This window comes from Anolis sagrei, chromosome X (genome assembly GCF_037176765.1).
Source record: "Anolis sagrei isolate rAnoSag1 chromosome X, rAnoSag1.mat, whole genome shotgun sequence".
Classification (NCBI taxonomy): Eukaryota; Metazoa; Chordata; class Lepidosauria; order Squamata; family Dactyloidae; genus Anolis; species Anolis sagrei.
In genome coordinates, this window is record NC_090034.1 from 55277682 (window position 1) to 55299231 (window position 21550).

The 21550-nt window shown below is 43.2% G+C and overlaps 1 protein-coding gene across 1 annotated transcript in view; it reads left to right on the forward strand.

The window, feature by feature from the left end:
• PTPRS (protein tyrosine phosphatase receptor type S) overlaps positions 1 to 21550 on the forward strand; it is a 214728-nt gene that overhangs the window by 109752 nt on the left and 83426 nt on the right. Inside the window, exons 10-13 of the mRNA XM_067473477.1 lie at positions 8258 to 8527; positions 11731 to 12312; positions 13321 to 13463; positions 15944 to 16088. Of these exons, the coding sequence (XP_067329578.1) occupies positions 8258 to 8527; positions 11731 to 12312; positions 13321 to 13463; positions 15944 to 16088 (1140 nt within the window). The remainder of the gene's footprint in view (positions 1 to 8257; positions 8528 to 11730; positions 12313 to 13320; positions 13464 to 15943; positions 16089 to 21550) is intronic.

Genomic DNA, 21550 nt, shown 5'->3' on the forward strand with positions numbered 1-21550 from the left:
GAGGATGGAGCCACAATGGAGGATCTAGAGATCCCTAGAGAGATCATTTTTCTTCAAATCCATGAATAATCCAATCCACTATAATCAGGATCACAAATGGTAATAGACAGCTTCATATCCCATCTCATATAAGAAGGAGTATCTCACGGCAGATATCCACCCTCCCTTTGGGAATGAAGGTCTCCTAGAGTGAGGCCCACTCTGCATTTTGTCCCTTCTTCTTCCCCCTTTTAGGCTTTACAATGTTTGGATGCACCTTGAAAACTGCTAAATTCTCAGGGCTATGTTGGGGAAGTTTCCCCAGATATGGTTGCTCCCCACAAGGAGAGCCTTCATTGAGAAAGGAGCCCATAAGCATACAAGGAAAACCTTTCCAGGTTACCTCTTTATGCATATATACCATCCCCTTTTCCCTCCTGCAATGAGCTCTGGAACTTGGAAAGAGAGATGGGAACAAAAGGGCAAAACGAGTCAACTATCAGTTTGGAAAAGGGTCATCTATCTCCTTCCATTGAGAGAGAGAATGAAAGAGAAAGAGAGAGAGAACAAGAGAGAATATGGTTCTAGGGTTAAGTGGAGACCCTCTGCTGTTTTGGTCCCTCCGAAATGGCCCTTATTGAACATCCTTTTATTTGCAAATATATTGAAAAACGTACTGGAATTAACACTCTGTTTCTGCAGAAGGATTTCTCAAGAGTCGCAGGGAACCCGGGTCGGACCGCATTGTGACAAAACAAAAAAAAGGGTGCTCTGCAGGAACACTGTGCTATTGTGGTTTTGAAAACTTCTGCCTGCTTATGTCTTCTTATATGCCTTTTCCTTTTATTTTTTTATTTTTTGCATTGCTGTTCTCTTTGTTTTTAGAAGGGAAAATTTTAGATTACACCTCGTCACATTTTTTTAACAACAACAAAAAAACAAAGGGGTTATTATATATTTTCAAAACGCTGCCCTGTGGGAATGAAATTACAATGTTGGTGCAGGGCTGCTGGGAATCCAATTGGAGTTTTGAAACGATCCATCAGGCAGATTTTTTTTTTTGTAAAGAGAGGAGCGCATATGCCAAACAGGAAAAATAGCTAGTTTTGCAATCCCATTTTGGAGCAATGACCGAAGGGGTCTAATTGTCCTGATTTCTTAAATTTGGACACTGGCTGTGAAGTCAGTCCTGTGGGATGCTGATCAAAGGAGGGGACAAAGGTAAAAAGGAGAAATGGTATAAAATATTCCTCCCCGATCCACTTAATCCTCACCAAATTGAGGCAGGGTAGGAAGAAAAAGAGGTGATGGTCTCAATAAGCAGGACAGAGAGGTGTAATCTAATCTTCGCGGCAAATGTAATGAGGCTGCACATTATTTTGGCTCCCCATTTGTCCTCCTCCCTCCCCTCCTCATTTTGGAGCCAGACGGAAACGGACTCCTGTCTCGCCAAAATGCCAATAATGTCCGCCTTCTCACCTCATTCGGAGCAGCGGCTTGCCGGGTGTCCAAATGTTTTTTCTAACACCATTTGGTTTCTGTTTGGTGCTTTCAACTGGTCACTTCACCCCTCCTTTATTATTATTATTATTACTCATTGATTTAAGTTGTATTATTTCAACAACAACAAAAAACAAACCCAAACAATCCCCCTTCCTTCTTCCTTCTGTTTTAACTTTTCTCTTTTTCCCATGTTGACTTTGATTGCACTTCATTCATTTCGTTCTTGCTTTCCTCGCACCCTACAATCCCTTACTCCCTGCAGTCTCCATTTCTACGTTGGTTTTTCTTTGTGAATCGGAGTTTAAAGGTACCGAATACGCATCCAAAAGGGTTGTTTTTCCATCCACTGCCAACTCCCCAGACTTCCCCCTATTCCTGAAAAATCATCCCTTTTTCTAAATTTATGATTTACAGTTCTTATATTCCGCCCTTCTCACCTCAAAGGGGACTCAATGCAGATCACAGAACACCTATACAGCAAACATTCAATGCCGTTATACACTGACAAGACAGACAACTGTACATAGATAGATGTACATATAGGCTTTCCCATCTTCGGCATCCTGGAGGCTGTACTCGGTTCCAGCCACGGGGGATGCTGTCGCTCCACTTTCCCTGCCAAAGAGCTTTGTTTGTAAACTTATTCCTTGATTGAACTGTTGGCGTTTTTCTGGCATTTCTTTATGGGTGCCTTAAATACCTCACCACTTAAGTGGTACCTATATATGTTTCTGTTTCTGAAACTGCTAGGTAGGCAAAAGCTGGGCTAAAGGCCAGGAACTCACCCTGACCCGGGCTTTGTACTGTCAACCTTTCAGTTGGCAAGATTTACTGCAGCTGGCGGTTAACCTGCTTCGCTAAAGTCTGGCCCAATTTTAAACCCCCCTCCAATTAACAGACAAATACTCTTAAGCTAAATCAATGGGGAGGAAATGGATTTGATGGGTCCACAGCGTTTTTTTCCAGCCAAAGTGAGGGCGGAAGTTGACCCTCAAACCTGGATCTGCTGTCCTCCTGCAACCAGGTCTGTGAGACACTTTCTTCCTCCTCTCCTTCCCCGTCAACAAGACGGATGCTTCTACCACATATATGTAAGTAAAGCTGAAGTTCTGTCATCCGTACCTGATCCTTGTCAGCCTGGTCGTTTTCATTTAAATGGGACAGCGAACCCACTATAGGTTTGAGTAGAGGCTTTAGAGGTGCTCTCCATGGGGTTCTCCAAAAGACCCAGCACCTTGGATGGTTCTTCTCAAGCTAGGGTGATCACAGACCACAATTCCTGAAGCCTGAAGCCCCTTCTAATTCTCAAACATTACCAATATTCCCTCATTTTTTCATGTCGGCACAATTTTGGGGCAACATTTGCCCCCAAGCATTCCAGAACCCCCTTTTAAATGCAAAAATATCCCCACTTCATCCCTGAGAACCCCACCACCCCATATTGATTGCACCTGACCCCTTTTTCCCTCTCAACATGATGATCAGAAGCTTTATTGTCCCCATTTTGAAAGGGAATTGGCCCCTGGCCTTATAGTCGGTGAAAAGCCAGAATGGATTCCTGTCCCACTGACATGGGAGACACCACCTGCCTGTTATCTGGAGAGGTCAGGGATTGGACATGGGACCTTTCTTTCAGCATGAAGTTCTACTATGATCTCCATGACTTTCCAGGGCCAAAGCTTATTCAGGGGATGGAAGTATTGAAGGAAAGTTAGAATGTATTGTATGTGTGTTGATATAGACTGCCACTCCTGTTTGCTTTTGCCAGCATAGCCTATAGTGAAGGATGAGTGGCATTGCTGTCATCTGGCGCATCTGGTCCCAGCAAGAAATTAGATTTTTAGCAGCCTTCCCTGTTTAAATGATCTTGATTTGATGGCAATCATCCCCCCAATGGCCAGAATAAGTCAAGAAGCAATGCCCTGGTCCTCCACATTCGGTGAGGTTAGGAGCACAAGATGACCATGAAAGTAAAAGTCCAAAAATAAAGATACTGCTATTTTTTTAGACCGAGAGAACAACTCTCTAGGAATTTCTGGGTCTCCCAACTGGAAGTTGGCCATAGAGTCACATTGGAAGACCTAGATATTCCTAGAGAGGGGGTCATTATCATCCCCAAGCCTATCAATCCCACTGGAGCTCCCTTCAGACTCCGATTCACATAACTGCCCCCATTTGATCTATGGTTTACCCAGTTTTATTCCATCCTGTTCGTTCTTTCCTCCCTTCTTCCTTCCCCTCTTTCCACCATTTCTTCTCTTGTCTCCATTCTCAGTCCTTTTGTTTGCATCGCATCCTGCCCTGCCTTTGGTTTGCCCTTTGAAAACGGCCCTCTGAATATTTCCTTCTCTCCCCATCCACCTTTTCCTCGTTCCTTCTCTCTCTTCCCAGGAACTTTATCCCTTCCCCATTCCTTCTCTCCCTTTTGGAAACCTATGACTTGTTTGCATGCCTTCCACTCTTTTTCGGTTTGTTTCCTCCTTCCGTTTCAAACACAACCGGCACTGTTTCTCCTGGCTCTGTTTTGGGGGGAAAGTAGCACACCTATAACACAACTTAGATGAGCTACACAGCTATCTTCCCATGTTCAAAGGTTATCTTCTGATTTAACACTGACTAATATACAACTAAGTCTAGTTATCCCCCAGTTGGAAATACCTGGTTTTAAACCCGGTCTCTTCTATAGGTTGAGTGTCCCTTACCTCAAATGTTTGGCAGCAGAAGGAAGGTGAGAGAGAATAATTGAAATTGGGAGGATTGGGAATTCTTTCTCAGCAAAATGGGAGGCTATCAAAAGTCTTGGCTGAGTTAGACTAAGGTTTACCAAAGAGTTGCAAAGGTGATGCTTTCATCATCTTGCCAAATTCAAATGAATCGTTAGCGCAAAGGGCAAATATCATTTGTAATGAGGTCTCCTTTGACCAGGCTTTGGGTTCATTCACAGCCAAGCACTCCTTTCTTTCTGTCTTGAATGGGGCCAAAATGCCCAAATAAGTCTTGGTTTTTTAAAATATGGACCCACGCGGAACAGTGCCCAGCCTTTGTCTTTCCCTTTAAGATCTCAAAATGACATCCTGCCTCCTCTCAAACAGAACATCCTTGATTGCTCTTTTTTTTCTGTCCTTCCCCCATCCCTTCCCTTCCCTTCCCTTTCCTTTCTTTTCCTTCCCTTCCCTTCCCTTTCTTGCCCTTGCCCTTGCCTTTGCCCTTCCCTTCCCTCCTTTGTGTTTTCACAGCCTTGGTTTCCACTCCAGGTTCATGTTCATGTCCTTGGTTCCCCACCCCCTTCTCCTTTTTAATTCTTATTAATTCTATTTTATTATTATATTTATCGTTATGGTTATGGTTATTCTGCCAGGGCTGTGATGTGCCAATGCTAAACCTCCCTCATTGGTTCACATCGGCTAGAAAATATTAAAACAAAAGAGTATGCAGCATTTTTTAACAGTGGGTTTCCCCTTACCCCTAACCCCTCTCTGTCTCTCTCTCTCTCTCTCTTTCTCCTTCTCTTCTCTTCTTCCTTTTCCTTGTGGGCATTTGCTAGTGGCCCGCATATATATAACAAATTCCAGTGCTCTGCATTCCTCTCCTTCTGTCTCTCCCTCCTTTCTCTCTCTTTCTCAATCTTTTCCTCCTCTCTCTTCCTTCTTGCCTTCCCCCCTCTCTCTTTTCTCTTGTTTTCCTCCTCTTTTGCATGATGTTTGTGATTTCTGAGAGCTGCATCTATCGATGGAATCATGTCAGATCTTTCAAAGAGGCTTCGTTAGGGTTGATATACCCGAAAACCACAAAAATTTGATTAGAGTTTCTCATCTTTCTCTTCTTCTTTCTGCTCCCCAACTCTTGCCTCCGCTCCCTTCTCGTCCGTTATTTCAGAGGGGCAGGGAATGAATAACCCTCATTTTTTCAGGCTAAATATTGGCCACCTCCAGAAAACAAATCCACTCTTCCTACCTTCCTTTCTTTCCTTCATTTTCCCTTAGAAGCGTCTGATTCTTTGCATCAACTCAGATAAGCCAAGAATTGGACTTTGTGTAATTATGTGAAGGCACCAGATCCTACCTGATCTTGAAAACTAAGCAGGGCCAGCTCTGGTTAATACTTGGATGAATATCAACTACTGTAAGCTCTATTACAGAGGAAGGAACTGGGAAAACCATCATTTGCCTGTTGCACCGCAGGCCTGGAAACAGCTATGACCACAGCACCACACAAGACTCCAGAGTATAAGCAGTTTATTGTAAAAACACATAAAATATATGAAAAATCAGGAATGAAGAAAGATGTATAATCCCAAAAAGGGTTAGCAATAGGTGATAACCAAGAGTAATACAAATATCTCATGTAGATCTCAAGGTAACATAGTCCAGGAGTAGCCAAAAAGTCACAAGTCTAGCGTAAGTCCACAAGCAAAAGGTATACTTAGTAAAACTTGAGCAGGAATATAAAAACAAGAACATAGAAAACTTCCAAGATACTAAAATCAAAACCAAGGCTTGACTTGAAACAAGAACCAGAGAAATCAGGTCTAGCTTCTCACTCTAATGCTGCGTTGCCTGAACTAACTCTTAGGTAAACAACTTGCTAATTAATAGACATCCGTTAAGTCATTTCTTTTCTCATGAATTCTCTCCCCAACTTTCCCACATAATCACTCAGACGGGCATTGGCTATTTTCTGCTGTAATCTGTAAACGAAGACTTTTGTTGATCTCCGTAGCTCCAGGTGTTTTTATCTGGGAGCCTTCCATATCACGTAGCTCTTTGCCTTACTCCTTATCTAATGCTGCAGTTTCTGGCTCCTCTGACTGGCCATGAAGCCCTGCACTTTCTGAGGCAAGTTTCTCCCAGAGAGAACCATAATTTCCCTGATTTAAATCTTCATCACTTTGTGCTCCAGGAAATCCCACAGGAAATCCTACAATCCTCTCTAAATCATCAGTGAACCCATCATCCTCAGGCTGTACTACAACACTGCCTAAGAAAACCCTATGAAATTCATAGGATCGTTGTAAGTGACAACCACCTTAAAGGCGTGTGGACACAAACATATTGTTGAGTATTAAGACAATTTGCAGAACTTTTCAGGGGATAACAGACATTGAAATGATTTCCCCAAAACTTGGCACAGTATGGAGACAATTGTGACAAAATTGAACAACAAGAGTTGGAAAGGGTAAAGGAACTTGACAAGATCCTGAAATGCAAAGATGTATTGTAAAATTCCAAAGTCAGAATCGTACTGTTTCTGACTTCTGTGATAAGTTGGATAATGAAGAAAGCTGATTGGAAGAGACTTAAGGGATCTGCGGATAAAATAGTCAGCTAAAACAGCAAAGGAATGGACCCTGCAGCAAACCGAGCCCAAACTCTCCTTCTAAGTAAATATGACTAAATGGAAGATGTTGCATTTTGGACATTTCGTGAAACTAGGATTCCAGAGACCAGGGTTCAGCCCTGGAAATCTGCTGGGCAAGACACACTCTCTCAGCCTCAGAGGAAGACCATAAAAAACCCAAAGAACTCTTGCCAGGAAACATAATGAGAAGTTCTCATGAAGGTTGCCATAAACTGGAAACGACTCAAAGTCCGGGTCAATTCAAAGGAGCATTTTGGGATGAAAACCAAATAGAGTCCGCATTGAAATATACATAAAACTAATACTGTATTGACAGATGGTCTAGTGAGTTATAAGGATCAAATGTCATTAATAATAATAATAATAATAATAATAATAACAATAATTTTATTATTATAATAAATAATTAATAATCACTATTAATAAAAATAATAACAATTTTATAGTATACTATACTATATTATATTATAAGGATCAAATGCTCAACACATTAAGCATATTCCTTCTAAACCTGCAAGTAGCAATATGGGAGAAGGCCCTTTGGAACAATTCAACAGTCAAAGGATAGTAAATGAATAAAAACATTGACAAATGTGTTTCCACTGTCAATTTCAAACCCCTCGATTCTTTAACATAGAATCATGAAGGGTCTGTGTGCCAGATTCAGTCCGGATCCATGAATCCTGAGTGTAAAGACATTATCCTCTCTCTTTTTCACCCCTTCTTCCTTGCCCTCTTTTATATCTTTGCTTGTTTTTGATCCCTGGAGGGGGCCAATTTCTTTGCTAAAAGAGGCTCGCCCCCAAGAGATACCCCCTGATTTTCAAGGAAACGAAAGCAAAGGGAGTGGGGTTTGTTTAAGATTATGTGGGGCTGGGAAGGGGCAGAACGACCCCAACCCAAGCATTTGAATGGGGCCGGGTCTGGAAGCGCCACGTCACCTCTTTTGTCCTTGTTCCAAAGATGAGAAATTGCTAATAAATTTTTGTGTCTTTATTTGTGCTGTGATGGGTCTATAAAATCGATCAATGGAACCCTGTTGCTATGAAAGACCGCTTTTATGTCTATATTCTATATCTTGTTTGTGACAGTAAACTTATTTTGAAGTTCTGTTTTTGGTTTTTTTGTTTTTCGGTTTTTCCTTTATCGGTTGGTTGTTTTTCTTTTCTCAGTATTCTGATAATTTTTAATTATTTTTAATTAATTTTCCTTTTTTTGAATGAAGGAACGGCAAAGAATTACAGCCCCATCTGTATTTAATATCTCTTTTACTCTTCTTTCCTCCCTTATCTTTCTTTCTTTCTTCTCTTTTTTTCTGTTTCTGTTTCTGTTTTTTTCCTTTTATCTCTCTCTCTTTTTTTTATTTGTCTGTTGGTTTTCTTTTGTTTTTTGTTACCTCTGTGCCTTTTGTCCGCAGTTCGCCGTGTGGCACCCCGTTTTTCCATCCCGCCCTCCAGCCACGAGATCATGCCTGGCGGCAACGTCAACATCACCTGCGTGGCGGTGGGCTCGCCCATGCCTTACGTGAAGTGGATGCAGGGGGCCGAAGACCTGACCCCAGAGGATGACATGCCTGTCGGACGCAATGTCCTCGAGCTGACAGACGTCAAGGACTCGGCCAACTACACCTGCGTGGCCATGTCCAGCCTGGGCGTCATTGAAGCCGTGGCCCAGATCACGGTCAAATGTAAGTGTTGATCCATTAGCTCATCCAACCCCAGTACTTGCCTTGGTCACCTTGACTCCCTTCTGTTTCAGAGCCTTTCACAGAATGGTAGAATCCCTGAGTTGGAAGGGACCACACAGACCAGGAGTTCTCAAACGTTTTAAGCCAAGGGCCAGTTCACGGTCCCTGAGACTGTTGATTTTGTCATTTGGGAGTTGTAGTTGCTGGGATTTATAGTTCACCTACAATCAAAGAGCATTCTGAACTCCACCAACGACCAAACTTCGCACACACAACTCCCACGACCAACAGAAAATACTGGAAGGGTTTGGTGGGCATTGGCCTTGAGTTTGAGAGTTGCAGTTCACCTATATCCAGAGAGCACTGTGAACTTAAACAATGATGGATCTGGACCAAACTTGGCATGAATATTCAATATGCCCAAATGTGAACATTGATGAAGTTTGGGGAAAACAGACCTTTACATTTGAGAGTTGTCGTTGCTGGGATTTATAGCATTCAAATAGCATTCTGAACGCCACCAATGAAAGAATTGCGCCAAACTTCCCACACAGAACCCCCATGACCAACAGAAAATACTGTGTTTTCTGATGGTCTTTGGTAACCCTCGTGACACTCCCTCACAACCCCTCCAGGTTGAGAAACTTCCCTAGTTGTACAATTAAACAAAGAAGATCCTAGAGGTGTACAAAGAATTCTTTGGGATACGACTCTTTGGACTGTTTCCCAACCTATTCTCTGCCTGTCTCTTTAAAAGAGGCAACTAGGTTTTAAAGAGCAACCAAGTGTTGCTGCTGTTGTTGTGGTTGTTTTTTTTTTAAAAAAAAAAATCCCAGCTCGCATTAATGATTCCAGATGCTGAGCTGGAAGACTTTGCCTTTTGACGGAGCAGTTTAAGGAGGGTAATAAAGCGTGCCTAACTAGGCTGGGAAGCCTCTCAGCTGTTCTCCGGAACAGCCGCCCCATCATCTCTAATGGCTCTTGGTGCCGGCCCATTCCCTGCTATTTAGGTGAGACATGGAACAGATGGTAGCGTGCTTTCATCTGATTTTTAAAGGTTATTTGATTATTGTTATGGGGCAGAGTTTCCCAAGTCTCCTGGCTGAATTCCTGTACATTTGCCAGTAACACCATTTCCCAATTCTCTGGTCACCAACTGAATGGACTTCTTTCTTCCATTGCAACCCATGCTCAGGAATATATTGTATATACTCAAGTATAAACTGACCCAAATATAAGCCGAGGTACCTAATTTTATCACAAAAGCTGGGAAAACAGATTGCCTGGAGCATAACTCGAGGGTGGGAAATGGCCATCTGTTGGGGGTTCTTTTTCCTGCTTCTTGGCAGGGGGTTGGACTGGATAGCCCATGAGGTCTCTTCCAACTCTATGATTCTATGATTCTACTAGTAAATTTCAAAATAAAAATAGATACCAATAAAATAATAAATGTTATTATTATAGAGTAAAATAATGGAAATGTAATAATAACAACAATAAAGTAAAATAATAAATGTAATAATAACTGAGTAAAATAATAAATAACCTTGACTCGAGTATAAGCTGAGGGGGACTTTTTCAGCCTAAAAAGGGGGCTGATAACTAGTCTTATATTTGAGTGTATACAGTAGGTTGAAGGAATGGAATGACAGTCGTGCCCAATGAGGGAGTGTCTTGCAATTGAAAGGAATATGGTACTTATTTACATCTTTATCCTAATTTATTTATGTACTAGCTTGGCGACCTGGCATTATTTGAAAAAGTCTTTTTTATTTTATAAAATGCATAAGGTTGTGGGCATACTAGAACTGATATCATGCCAGATTAACCCCCTGAAACTCCATCAATACTTAAAGTTTGTCATGATGGGCAAATTTGTCCAAGGCCATCGTTGGTGGGGTCCAGAGTGCTCTTTGATTGCAGGTGAACTATAAATACCAGTACCTACAATGGCTATAAATCAAAGTGAATTCCCCCCCAAACCTCTCCAGTAGTTTTCTTAGGTCATGGGGGTTCTGTGTGCCCAATATGATCCAGGTTCATTGTCAGTGAGGATCACAGTGCTCTGACTTGATGCAGGGTGAACTACAACTTCCATCATGTGGAGCCAATCCCCCAAACTCCTCCATTGTGTTTAGTTGCTGTTCAGTTCTGCTCTGTTTGTTGTACAGACAGTTGAAAATGATAGGAAAGAGTTGAGGGAGAGGCAGTGGGCGGGGTCATGAAAATTCCACACCAATGGAGAGAGTAGGAAACTCTAGGATGTCTGTGATGGAGAAAACATGTAATGAAAGCATTCCTTGGGTGGTGGGGAGCATGGTGCTTGGAGAGGACATTGGTAGGGTTTGGGCTACATGTTCATGGCACTCACTAGAACCTGAAATATCATTGGAGGGAGTGCTTTTGCTGGTTCTTTAGCACTGTGGGTTAAAGCTTTTTGTGGAAGCGGGAGCCTGTCTGTAGAAGTGAGCACGCCCGCCACACACATACATACACATTTTCACTTTTATTATGTGTATAGATAGATAGTGCTATCAATATACATAGTGCTTTACAAGTTAAAGAATGAAAACAGTAACAAAAAAAAGCATCCCTCCCAAAGACATAGATATCAATCAATCATCTGTCTATACACATCAGAACAAGTGTAAAAGCATCTATCCACACACACACACATTCAAAAAGCAGTGCATTATAATATAAAGCACCTGGCAAATGCAAGATTCTAAAACAATATAATAGTATGTCTACAATTCTAAGATGTACTTTTTCCTTACATTAACATCTCTAAAAACAGGTGTATCTTAACATACTTTTGTTGGTGGTGGTCTACTGTTTTTCTTCAATTCTTACGATTGAAGAAAATCAGCAAACTAAACATTCCAAATGCTTTGGAAAGAAGGAAGGGAGGAGGCCTACCAATGTTTCAGGAGCATGGAATAGTGAGCGAGATAAAGGACATAGCTGAGCCAAGGAAGTGGAAAGCTGTAGTTGAGCGAGAAGCCTAGATTTTTTTTGAAAGCCTGGTAACAAGAAATAGGATTGAAAGTTATTACAAGAGTGGGGGGTTGTGTGGTTTCTGGGTTTCACCTGCATCTGTGGCTGGCATCTTCAGAGGATCTAATGGTAGTCAGAGCAAGCTTTTGTTATATTACAACAAGAGACTTGTATTGAATTCTGTGCTTCCTAATGCTTTTTCTCAGCGCTCCCTAAGGCTCCGGGAACGCCCCTTGTCACTGAAGTGACGGCCACAAGCATCACCATCACCTGGGATTCAGGGAACCCGGACCCAGTGTCCTATTATGTGATTGAGTACAAGTCGAAGAGTCAGGACGGGCCCTACCAGATTAAGGAGGACATCACCACAACACGCTACAGCATCGGGGGACTCAGCCCCAACTCAGAGTACGAGATCTGGGTGTCGGCGGTGAACACCATCGGCCAGGGGCCGCACAGTGAGTCAGTGGTGACCCGGACCGGGGAGCAGGCACCCGCCAGCGCCCCCCGCAACGTCCAGGCCCGGATGCTGAGCGCCTCGACCATGATCATCCAGTGGGAGGAGCCCGTGGAGCCCAATGGCCAGATCCGAGGCTACCGGGTCTACTACACCATGGAGCCCGACCAACCTGTCAGCAACTGGCAGAAGCACAATGTGGATGACAGCCTTCTGACCACCGTCAGCAGCCTCCTGGAGCATGAGACCTACACAGTGCGGGTGCTGGCCTTCACCTCCGTTGGAGACGGGCCGCTATCGGACCCTATCCAAGTCAAGACCCAGCAAGGAGGTAATTTTCCCTTGAGTTATATTGTATTGGTGTATGGATAGGCTGGCTCACTCCCAGAGTGGGAAGCTCACAAAATGTGAGTGTTAGATTTCAGTAAATACAGCAGATTAGAAGCATCTATCTATTGAATATATACAGGGTTTTTTTTCGTGTCAGGAGCAACTTGCGAAACTGCAAGTCACTTCTGGTGTGAGAGAATTGGCCGTCTGCAAGGATGTTGCCCAGGGATGTTTAATGTTTTACCACCCTTGTGGGAAGCTTCTCTCATGTCCTCACATGGGGTGCTGAAGCTGACAGAGTGAGCTCAACCCACTCTTCCCAGATTCAAACCATTGCAATACCTTTCAGATAGCATCAACCTATGCAGCTTGGCAAGCTTTGTCACGTACCTTGGTGCCAGAGCAGAGCTTTCCAAACTTTTCATGTTGGTGACACTCTTTTTGGACACACATCCTTTCACAACATGAGAATGCAGTTTTACACTTTCACTGAAAATAAAACCTAACCAGGAAATAAGCTCTAGCATGATTTTTCAAGATGCTTGTAATCTAAGCCCTACTCCCAAAATAAACTCCTATTAAGATTGTCAACCAGACAGACACATTTCCTGGACATGCAACACATGATGGACGTTGTGAATTATAAAATATGAATATTAATATATAATTAAATATCCAAAAATAATATTAACATAAATACTTAAAATAAATGACAATATATATTATAGTTAAGTATTTGGGAGCACTTTTGGATGAGCGGTAAACACCTATGTAAACAAATGAACTCAAGACTTATGGTTGAATGACCAGTTGGAGTAGAGACACAAAACTTGAATGATATGTGCACTCGATACATGAAAAGAAAGACCTCCCCCCCCCCCCAAAAAAAAAAGCTCTTATATGTCTTTTAGAGAAAAATGTAACACAAGATCCTGTCTTATTTTTGGGGAAATACAGTTTTGTTGTTGTTGTTGATCTTGGTTTTTTGCTGGTCCTCCACCTTCCTCAGTCCCAGGGCAACCCATGAACTTTCGGGCCGAAGCCAAGAGCGAAAGCACAATCCTCTTGACCTGGAGCCCCTCTCGCCAGGACATCATCCTGAAGTATGAACTCCTTTACAAAGAAGTCGGCAACAAGCCAGGAAACCCCGAGGTAAAAGTTACAACCATCTTGGGTTGTTGTGGTTCAATCGTCGAAGCCCATTCTTGGAAATGTAGTCTGGGCTTTTTTTTTCACAGAGAAAATACCACTTTATACATAGGGAAACGGAGCTTTTGCACAGAAATCACTCTTGCTATAAAGAAGTATTATTTTCTGTGCAGAAAAAGAGCAATTCCCTATTTTCTAGACAAAAACAGTTCTCCTTTTTTGTGCCTAGTTTGCTCCCAGTTGTGACCGTTGTGTGCAGGAAGCAGCAATGCAGAAATATTATTCTTTGTGCAAAAATGTAATGTTTATCCATAGAAATATTGCTTTTGTGCAGAAAGTAATATAGACATACAGTCCCCTGACATTTGCAGTTTGGGTGGATTTGATTATTCATGGATTTGATTGAAATGTTCTCTCTAGGAATCTCACTCTCCTCCAGCATGATTCAAATTCCCAGAGAGTTTTTTTCTCGAGTATTTTATGTGTGCTCAGGAGGGAGTTTCTCATCTGGTCTCAGCCATTGATTGAGATTCCAGGTTTTTTTACTTGCCACTTTTGGACTGTTGCTTCCTGAGGTGTTCCTGCGAGTTTCTCTGTAGATCTTAGAAAGCTATTTCTTGATTTAAGGCGTTGGCATGTTGGCTGATATCTGAACAGAGGATGGGCCGGAGATGTCCATGCCTTCGTCCTTTCATTATTGGGTGCTAATTCCTGGCAGGTGTCAGGTGGTGCAATATACAGCTAAACAGTATAATTTCTCCAGTGGTTTAGGGCATAGACATCCTGTGATAATGCGACATGTCTCATTAAGAGCCACATCCACTGTTTTAACGTGGTGAGATGTATTCCACACTGAGCATGCATATTCAGCAGCAGAGTAGCAAAGCGCAAGGGCAGATGCCTTCACTGTGTCTGCTTGTGATCCCCAGGTTGTGCCAGTCAGCTTTCGTATGATTTATTTATTTATTATTTAGTACACTTGTATACCGCTAATATCTCAGCCTAAAACGGCGACTCATTGCGGTTTACAACATTTAAAAACAACAATATTCCAATTAAAAATATAAAACACATACATATACAATACACAGTATTGGGCCACCAATACAGACCAATGCATCTCTTAAATTAAAATCATAATCCAATTTCGTTGTCTGTGATTGCCAGTCCTTGATCAGAGATTTCATCGCATCGGATTAGCCGAATGCTTGCTCAAACATCCATGTCTTGATATTATTTCTAGCACCCACTTTTTGCTTGGTAGTCAGGCAGTGCTTCTTGTAAGTCAGAGCATGGTCCAGAGTAACTCCCAGCTATGTTGGTGTGCTGCAATGCTCCAGTGGGATTCCTTCCCAGGTAGCCTTCAGCGCTCAAGATGCTTGTCTGTTCTTAAGTTGAAAAATCCACGTCTGTGTTTTAGATGGATTGGGAATCGGCTGGTTTTCCCTGGAATAGGCAGTAAGAACACCTAAAGCTTTGGAGAGCTTCTGTTCGACCATTTCAAAGCTCCCTTCTCGAGCAGTGATGTGATCATCGACATAGATGAAACTCTCTTTTCCCTTCTGACAGTGGCTGATCATTTGTGTAAATCTTGAACATTGATGGGGCAAGCACACTCCCCTGAGGCAGGCCATTCTTCTGTTTGCAACTTACCGTATGCAACCAAAGAAACATATTTGATTGAATTGTTCTCTCTAGGAATGTCTCTTTCCGTCAGTGTGATTCAATTGTCAATTTCCAGCAGAAATGCCCAGAGAGATTTTCTCTCAAGTAAAGAGACAGCAATGTTTTCATTGGTGGGGGACCAGGGCCCCCACCAACCTCAACAAACAAGGAAGACTGACTGCAGACATTTTATTTTCTGCGCATAAATGTTTTTTTTCTCTCCAAAATGACATGTGTGAATTTAGCAGAGAATTGCAGTCTCTGGATTCTGGTCACAGTGTTTCTGCACTTGGAAAACAAGATTTTCAACCATTAATAAAATATTTTGAATGTTCTTTCCATCCCTGATTCCAACAGAATCAGCAAGATATACATGAACACTGAGCAACTGATTTGATCATTGAAATGAGCATTTGGATGTTGGTCCGTGAGCTTTTTTAACACCTCTGCTCTTTGATTTTTGTGTTTCCCCCCATCTCCTCCTCCTCTTCTTCTATTATCTCTGACTCCGCCTCCTTCTCCTCCTTCTTTCATTATCTCCATGTCCTCCTCTGTCTCCTTCCTTTTATGTTTCCTCGTCCTCTTCCTACTTTTCTTCCTCCTCCTTTTTCTCTTCCTTCTTTTCCTCCTTTCTTCTTTTTCTACCTCCCCCTTGAATCTTCTTCATCCTTCTAATCCTTGTTTCCTCCTTCTTCTTTCCACCACTTTCTTCCTTATTCTCTTCTTATTTTTCTTCTTCCTTCTCCCCCTTTTCCTTCCTCCTCCTCCTCCTACATCTTTTTCTATTTGTATTGCCAATACACCCCACCCTTCTGCAGTTTTTGAAGACCTTTGACCCCGTGACATCATACCTGGTGAAAGACTTGAACCCCAACACAGAGTATGTCTTCCAGCTGGCCGCTCGCTCGGCTTTGGGCCTTGGGGCGCCCACCCCGGAGGTCAGGGAGCGCACACTGCAGTCAAGTAGGTGTCACTTTCCTTTCTGGAATATTCTGAGGGTCATCCCTACTGGGGAGTAGGCGCAAAGGATGGGGAGCGAGGCACGGACTGGTATTCCTGGGCAGGAAGGGTGGGAGCTATATGTAATTTAATTTATCACATGGCACTTGATTTGAGATTCAGCTTTGCTCACCAACTTGTGTTTCAGTCCAGACGTGCCTGTGGGGCATGTATGTGCGTGTGTATGTATGTGTCAGGTAGCCAACTCACGTTGATCTCTGGTCCTTCTGCGCACACCAACATGGATGGCTGCGCTCGGTGTATCACCTAGCAGTTGTTTTGAGGCTCCACTTTGCTTTCTGTCCCAGTCTTCTCATGGTTTGTGTGTGTGTTGTGTGTACATTTGTGTTTTAGGCTCAGGAGCTGTTCTCAGGTCTGGGTGCATGACAAGTCCAGAATCATTTACCTGACATCTCGTTCGTAAAGGGCGGGGGATATATCAAAGGAAATCATATCTATTTTATCTTTTCTTGAATATCTTTTTCTGAAACTTTCTGAAATCCGGTGGGAGGATTTCCCCTGGGATCCCAAACCAGTTTGTTGCCTGCCTTAAACAGACAGAACAGCCCAGCAAAGGGGTCTTTTGTTGGACTAACGGCGCCTGGTGGCTTCCATGTCAGTTAGTTGTGGTTTTCAGGAGCTTTAAAAGAGCTGCCTAGGGTGCTGAATCGAGTCAATACCAGGGCTCAGCACCTTGGAGAGCTCCTTAAGAGTTTAGCATTGCTACGCCACTCACATGGGAGCCACTGGTCACATTGCACTGGCCGGAGATGAGACATATGTGAGTTATACTGGTGGGAGAGAAACCCTCTTTTTGGCTTGCCATCAAGGAGAGTCATGCTAGGAGGAGGATTCTGAGCATTTGGACCATAAAGACATTTAGATTTTGGGAGGGAAACCACGCATAACACGAATCACAAGGCGAATCCCCCGGTTGTCTCTCTGAGCGTGTGCTCTTCCCCTGCCTTCCCCGCCTTCCTTCCCTGTCACTCGGTTGTTCAAGATTGCAGAGAGATTGTAGCCCCTCAGGGGGAGGTGAGCCCCCCACTCCGTTTTTCCTGTCCCATCCATTGAATCACAGCGACACCGGGATGTCAAAACAGGGGGCAGGTTTTAGTTTAATGGATTGTCTCCCTTCACTGGTTGCCTTGGGGGATGTCTCCAGTCCCTGCGCTGGCAATCGCTTGGCCCGGGCTTTTCACAATCTTTGCTTTCTTTCTTTATTTTTTATTTTTTTGGAAAAAATATATATACATATATTTCTTTTTGTTCCACGAAATGAGAATGAGGTGGTTTTCTTTGTTGGTTTCATTTTCTTTCAGTTTCCTCCCTCCCTTCTTTCTTTCTTTCTCCCCCCCCCCCCCCCCTTTTCATCCGTTCGTCCCCCAACCGCATGATTGGCTGTGGCAGGCTGTTCTTTGTGTTTCTCCCTTCCTGTCTTTTCACATCTTTCCCGTAAAAGAACTCGGCCACGAGTCCAGAGTCACCAGGAGTGGAGGGGGTTGATGGGTGGGAGGCTGGGTGTAAAGGCGGAGTAAAGGTGGAGTGAAGCCTCCCTGCAGGAGCAGCCCTTTCCCCGATGACTCAGTCACTTTGCGTTCTGTCCTCTCTCTTTGTCGCCTTCCTCCCCACCGGCGGTGTTTTCTCTTCTCTTGTTTCTTTTCATTTATTTGCCATTTCCACCCGACCCAACACTTGTCTCTTTTTTACTATGGCTTTGGTGCAACAAGTCAATCGGGACCAGTCTCCTCCTTCCCTTTCATGTGTTTTGGACTGCAATGCCCATCGTCTCTGAGCGGCGCTTGCCTTCCAACGCAATCTGGAGGGAGGCTGCTCTTGAACCCCCTGACGCTTTAGTGGTGCGTGTTGTTATAACACGGGATGATGCAAAATGACTCAAAGGAATGAGCTGAATTGGGTTGCTTCATAAACTCCTTTTCATGGAAGGCCACATCTGCCTAACAGTTGCATTCAAAGGGCCCTTGAATCCAAGGACAGATTGGAGGATTAAAACTAAAGAGCACCAACCATATAGAAAAAAAAATTAGTTTGTCCTCTGTATCCACATAATGCTTGGTGCCCTTTGGTTTCAATCCCCAGATGTTAATATATGACAACTCCCATCCCCTTTGATTATCCACTGTGCAAGGAGCCCTGTGATGCAATGGGTTAAACCCTTGTGCCAGCAGGACTGCTGACTGAAGGGTCGGTGGTTTGAATCCGGGAAGCGGGGTGAGCTCCTGTCTGTCAGCTCCAGCTTCTCATGCAGGGACATGAGAGAAGCCTCCCACAGGATGGTAAAACATCCAGGTGTCCCCTGGGCAACGTCCTTGCAGACTGCCAATTCTCTCACACTAGAAGCGACTTGCAGTTTCTTAAGTTGCTCCTGACATGAAAAGAAAAACCACCGTGCAAACTAAGGACAATGGGAACTGCAACCCAACAGCCCTTGTGGCTCTGAGGTCAGGGAAAGGTTAAAGGACATTTTAGAGTCAGACCTCATATCTGCCAGCCTTGTATCTACATTCCAACCCTGCTCTCCTGGCTCAACAGAACAAACGACAGACAGCCAGTTCTCCCTATACTCCAACCCCCATCAGCTCTAGTCATGATGTATAAGAATATGGGAATTGTGGCCCGGCATCTGGAAGAGGGCCACATAAAAGGACAGGGTGAGATTTGGCTGGTGGGCCTTGAGTTTGACAGATATGCATTAGAAAGTAAAGATGAGATTGACTTGGATGTGGATGTAGTTAGTCTGAAAAAGGTTCTCCCTCCACCATCAGTGCAGAGAAGGACACAGACATGAAAATGGGGGGGGGGGGGAGCACAAATGCAATAATTATATTTATTTATGGAGTAATCTCCTTTCTAGAAATCTCTAGACCCTCCAGGACAACTCTGTGATCATCTGTTGATCAGGACTACAAATACCTAGAGAAAGAGATAGATAGATAGATAGATAGATAGATAGATAGATAGATAGATAGATAGATAGATAGAGATAGATAGATGTTGAATGGTTAAATGGATGCAAGATAGATACAGCATGAATAGGTGGACAGTGCATGGATAGATACAAATAGATACAAATGTTATCGTGTTTTTAACTGTTTTTTTTAGCTGGTAAACTTTGTTGTTTGCTCAGGGCTTGGTCCTACATGTAAGCTGCCTGAGTCCCTTTGGGGAGATGATGGTGGGGTATAAAAATAAAGCTATTATTGGGTTGTTGTAGATTTTCCGGGCTATATGGCCATGTTCTAGAGGCATTTTCTCCTGACGTTTCGCCTGCATCTATGGCAAGCATCCTCAGAGGTGTTGATCAGGACTACAAATACCTAGAGATAGATAGATACCTCACTACCTCTGAGGATGCTTGCCATAGATGCCTTCGACAAAGCTATTATTATTGTTGTTGTTGTTGTTATTGCTATTAGATAAGATGATTGATAGATTGATAATTGATAGATTGATAATAGATAGATAGATAGATAGATAGATAGATAGATAGATAGAGCAAGGCCATGGAGTTGTACTTGAGAGCCTAGAGATTCCAAGAGAAAATATATTAAGTGAATTTGTGACTAATCAAATCTGCAAGCACCAGAACCTGGAAATGTGGAGGGATGACAGCACTAGGGAAATAGGGAAATATAGCTCTGTTTTGCTTCCAAACAGAGTCGATTCTCTGCTCTAATCTGTAAACAAAGATTTTTTGCTTATTCCCGTAACACCAGGTGCTTTCCCTTGAGAGTTTTCTGTTTCACTTAATTCTTCACTTTACCCCTTATCTAATGATGTTGTTTCTGGTCCCTTTGACTGACCTTAAATCTGGCTTGAATCAACACTTTGAACCTGGCCTGAATTTGCATTGCTTTAAACCCCAGGAAATCCCACAATCCCTTCTGAATCATCAGTGAACCCATCAGTCCCTGGCTGAGCTACAACAGACTGAATGCTTTAAGCAGTCCATAGAATCGAGAAATGGATTATTCTGCCAGCACAAGAAGGCATTCAAAAGCCACTGTAGGATTTTTTTCATCTTTCAACAGTTGGAGCCGTCTTCTCCTATATTGGCCTTTTGGAAAAATTGCATCTTCCCGCGTTGTAACCCCCATCACAAACTTTAGCAAGCCAAGGCTACTTGGAATATCTCATTTTTTTTTGTTGTTGTTCTAGAATCCCTTCAAGGATTTGGGAGGAATTCCATTTTCGTTCTGTTGAATGGTTGATTTCTGTGCCTGTCGAGATTAAATTTGATGTATTTGCTCTGACGGAAGGCCCGTCTACACTGTCAAATGCATGCAGGCTGGGCTTGATGCTGTGGAATCCCAGGAGCTCTCGTTTCACAAGGCTTCAAGCCTTGTCTGCCCAAGAGTGCTGGCATCTTACCAAACGACAACTCCCAGGACACCAAGTGATATCAAACTGCTTCAATTCTACAGTGTAAATGCACCCAGTGATAACAGGCTTCATGCTGCACATTTGTAAGGCTACAATTCCTCTTTAGTGAGGTGGCCCCTCTGACTGAGGGTGTTGAACTGCACATGTTAGGATTGCATGGCAGTAAAGTGGAATCGTAGGGCTATAGCTGTGCAGCGTGAACAGTGTTCCCTTTTTGTCCATGGTGTTGTGGTCTTTGTTGCCAAACTGAAAGAATCGAGGTGGAGGGAGGGGAACAAATAGCTGCTGACCCTGAAATCCTATTCCTTGAAACCCTCTGATTTGTGGAAACCGACTCCAGATCGTTTGCATGAGGTTTCCTTTCCTCGTTTTTGTGCTTCTTGTTGGTTTTGTAAAAAACAAAGGAAAAGGGATACCGAAAACCTCGATTTCGGGGCCGGGGAGCTTGCCAACACTTTTCTCTCTCACTCTCTGTCTCTCTCTCTCTCTGTCTCTCTCTTTTCTTTTTTGTTTCTTTTCTCTCGCTAATTAGTTCAGGCAGAATTTTTAATTCCTGGCCAGGCGTTTGTGGGGAGGGAACGGGGGTGGCTTTGTGCAGTGGTCTTGTAACCTGGTGAAAAACACTTCTTTTTGTTTCCTGGCTGGCTGCTGGAGGAACCAGTTCAATTCTTCCCTGATCCTGGCGGCATCCTTCGGCGCTCAGACCTCCCAGCTCCTCAGGGGGGCAGGCTTTTTGTGTGTCGTTTCTTTTTCTTTCCCTTTTTTCCTTGGTCTGATGCAGCCCTCTCCCCTCTCCATACAGCTCTCCCTCTGCCTATTCCATGGCGAGTTTTCTGTCTTTCTTTCTCTCTGCCTCTCTTTTCAGTTTCTTTTCCCTTGTCCATTTCCTGGCATGCCTGTCAGAATGCATGGCTGCTTTGTCGAGGGAAACCGTGCCTTGTTCCATCCCGTCTGCAAACATGTATATATATATATATCAATCTATGTGCATGCTTATATATATATATATATATATATATATA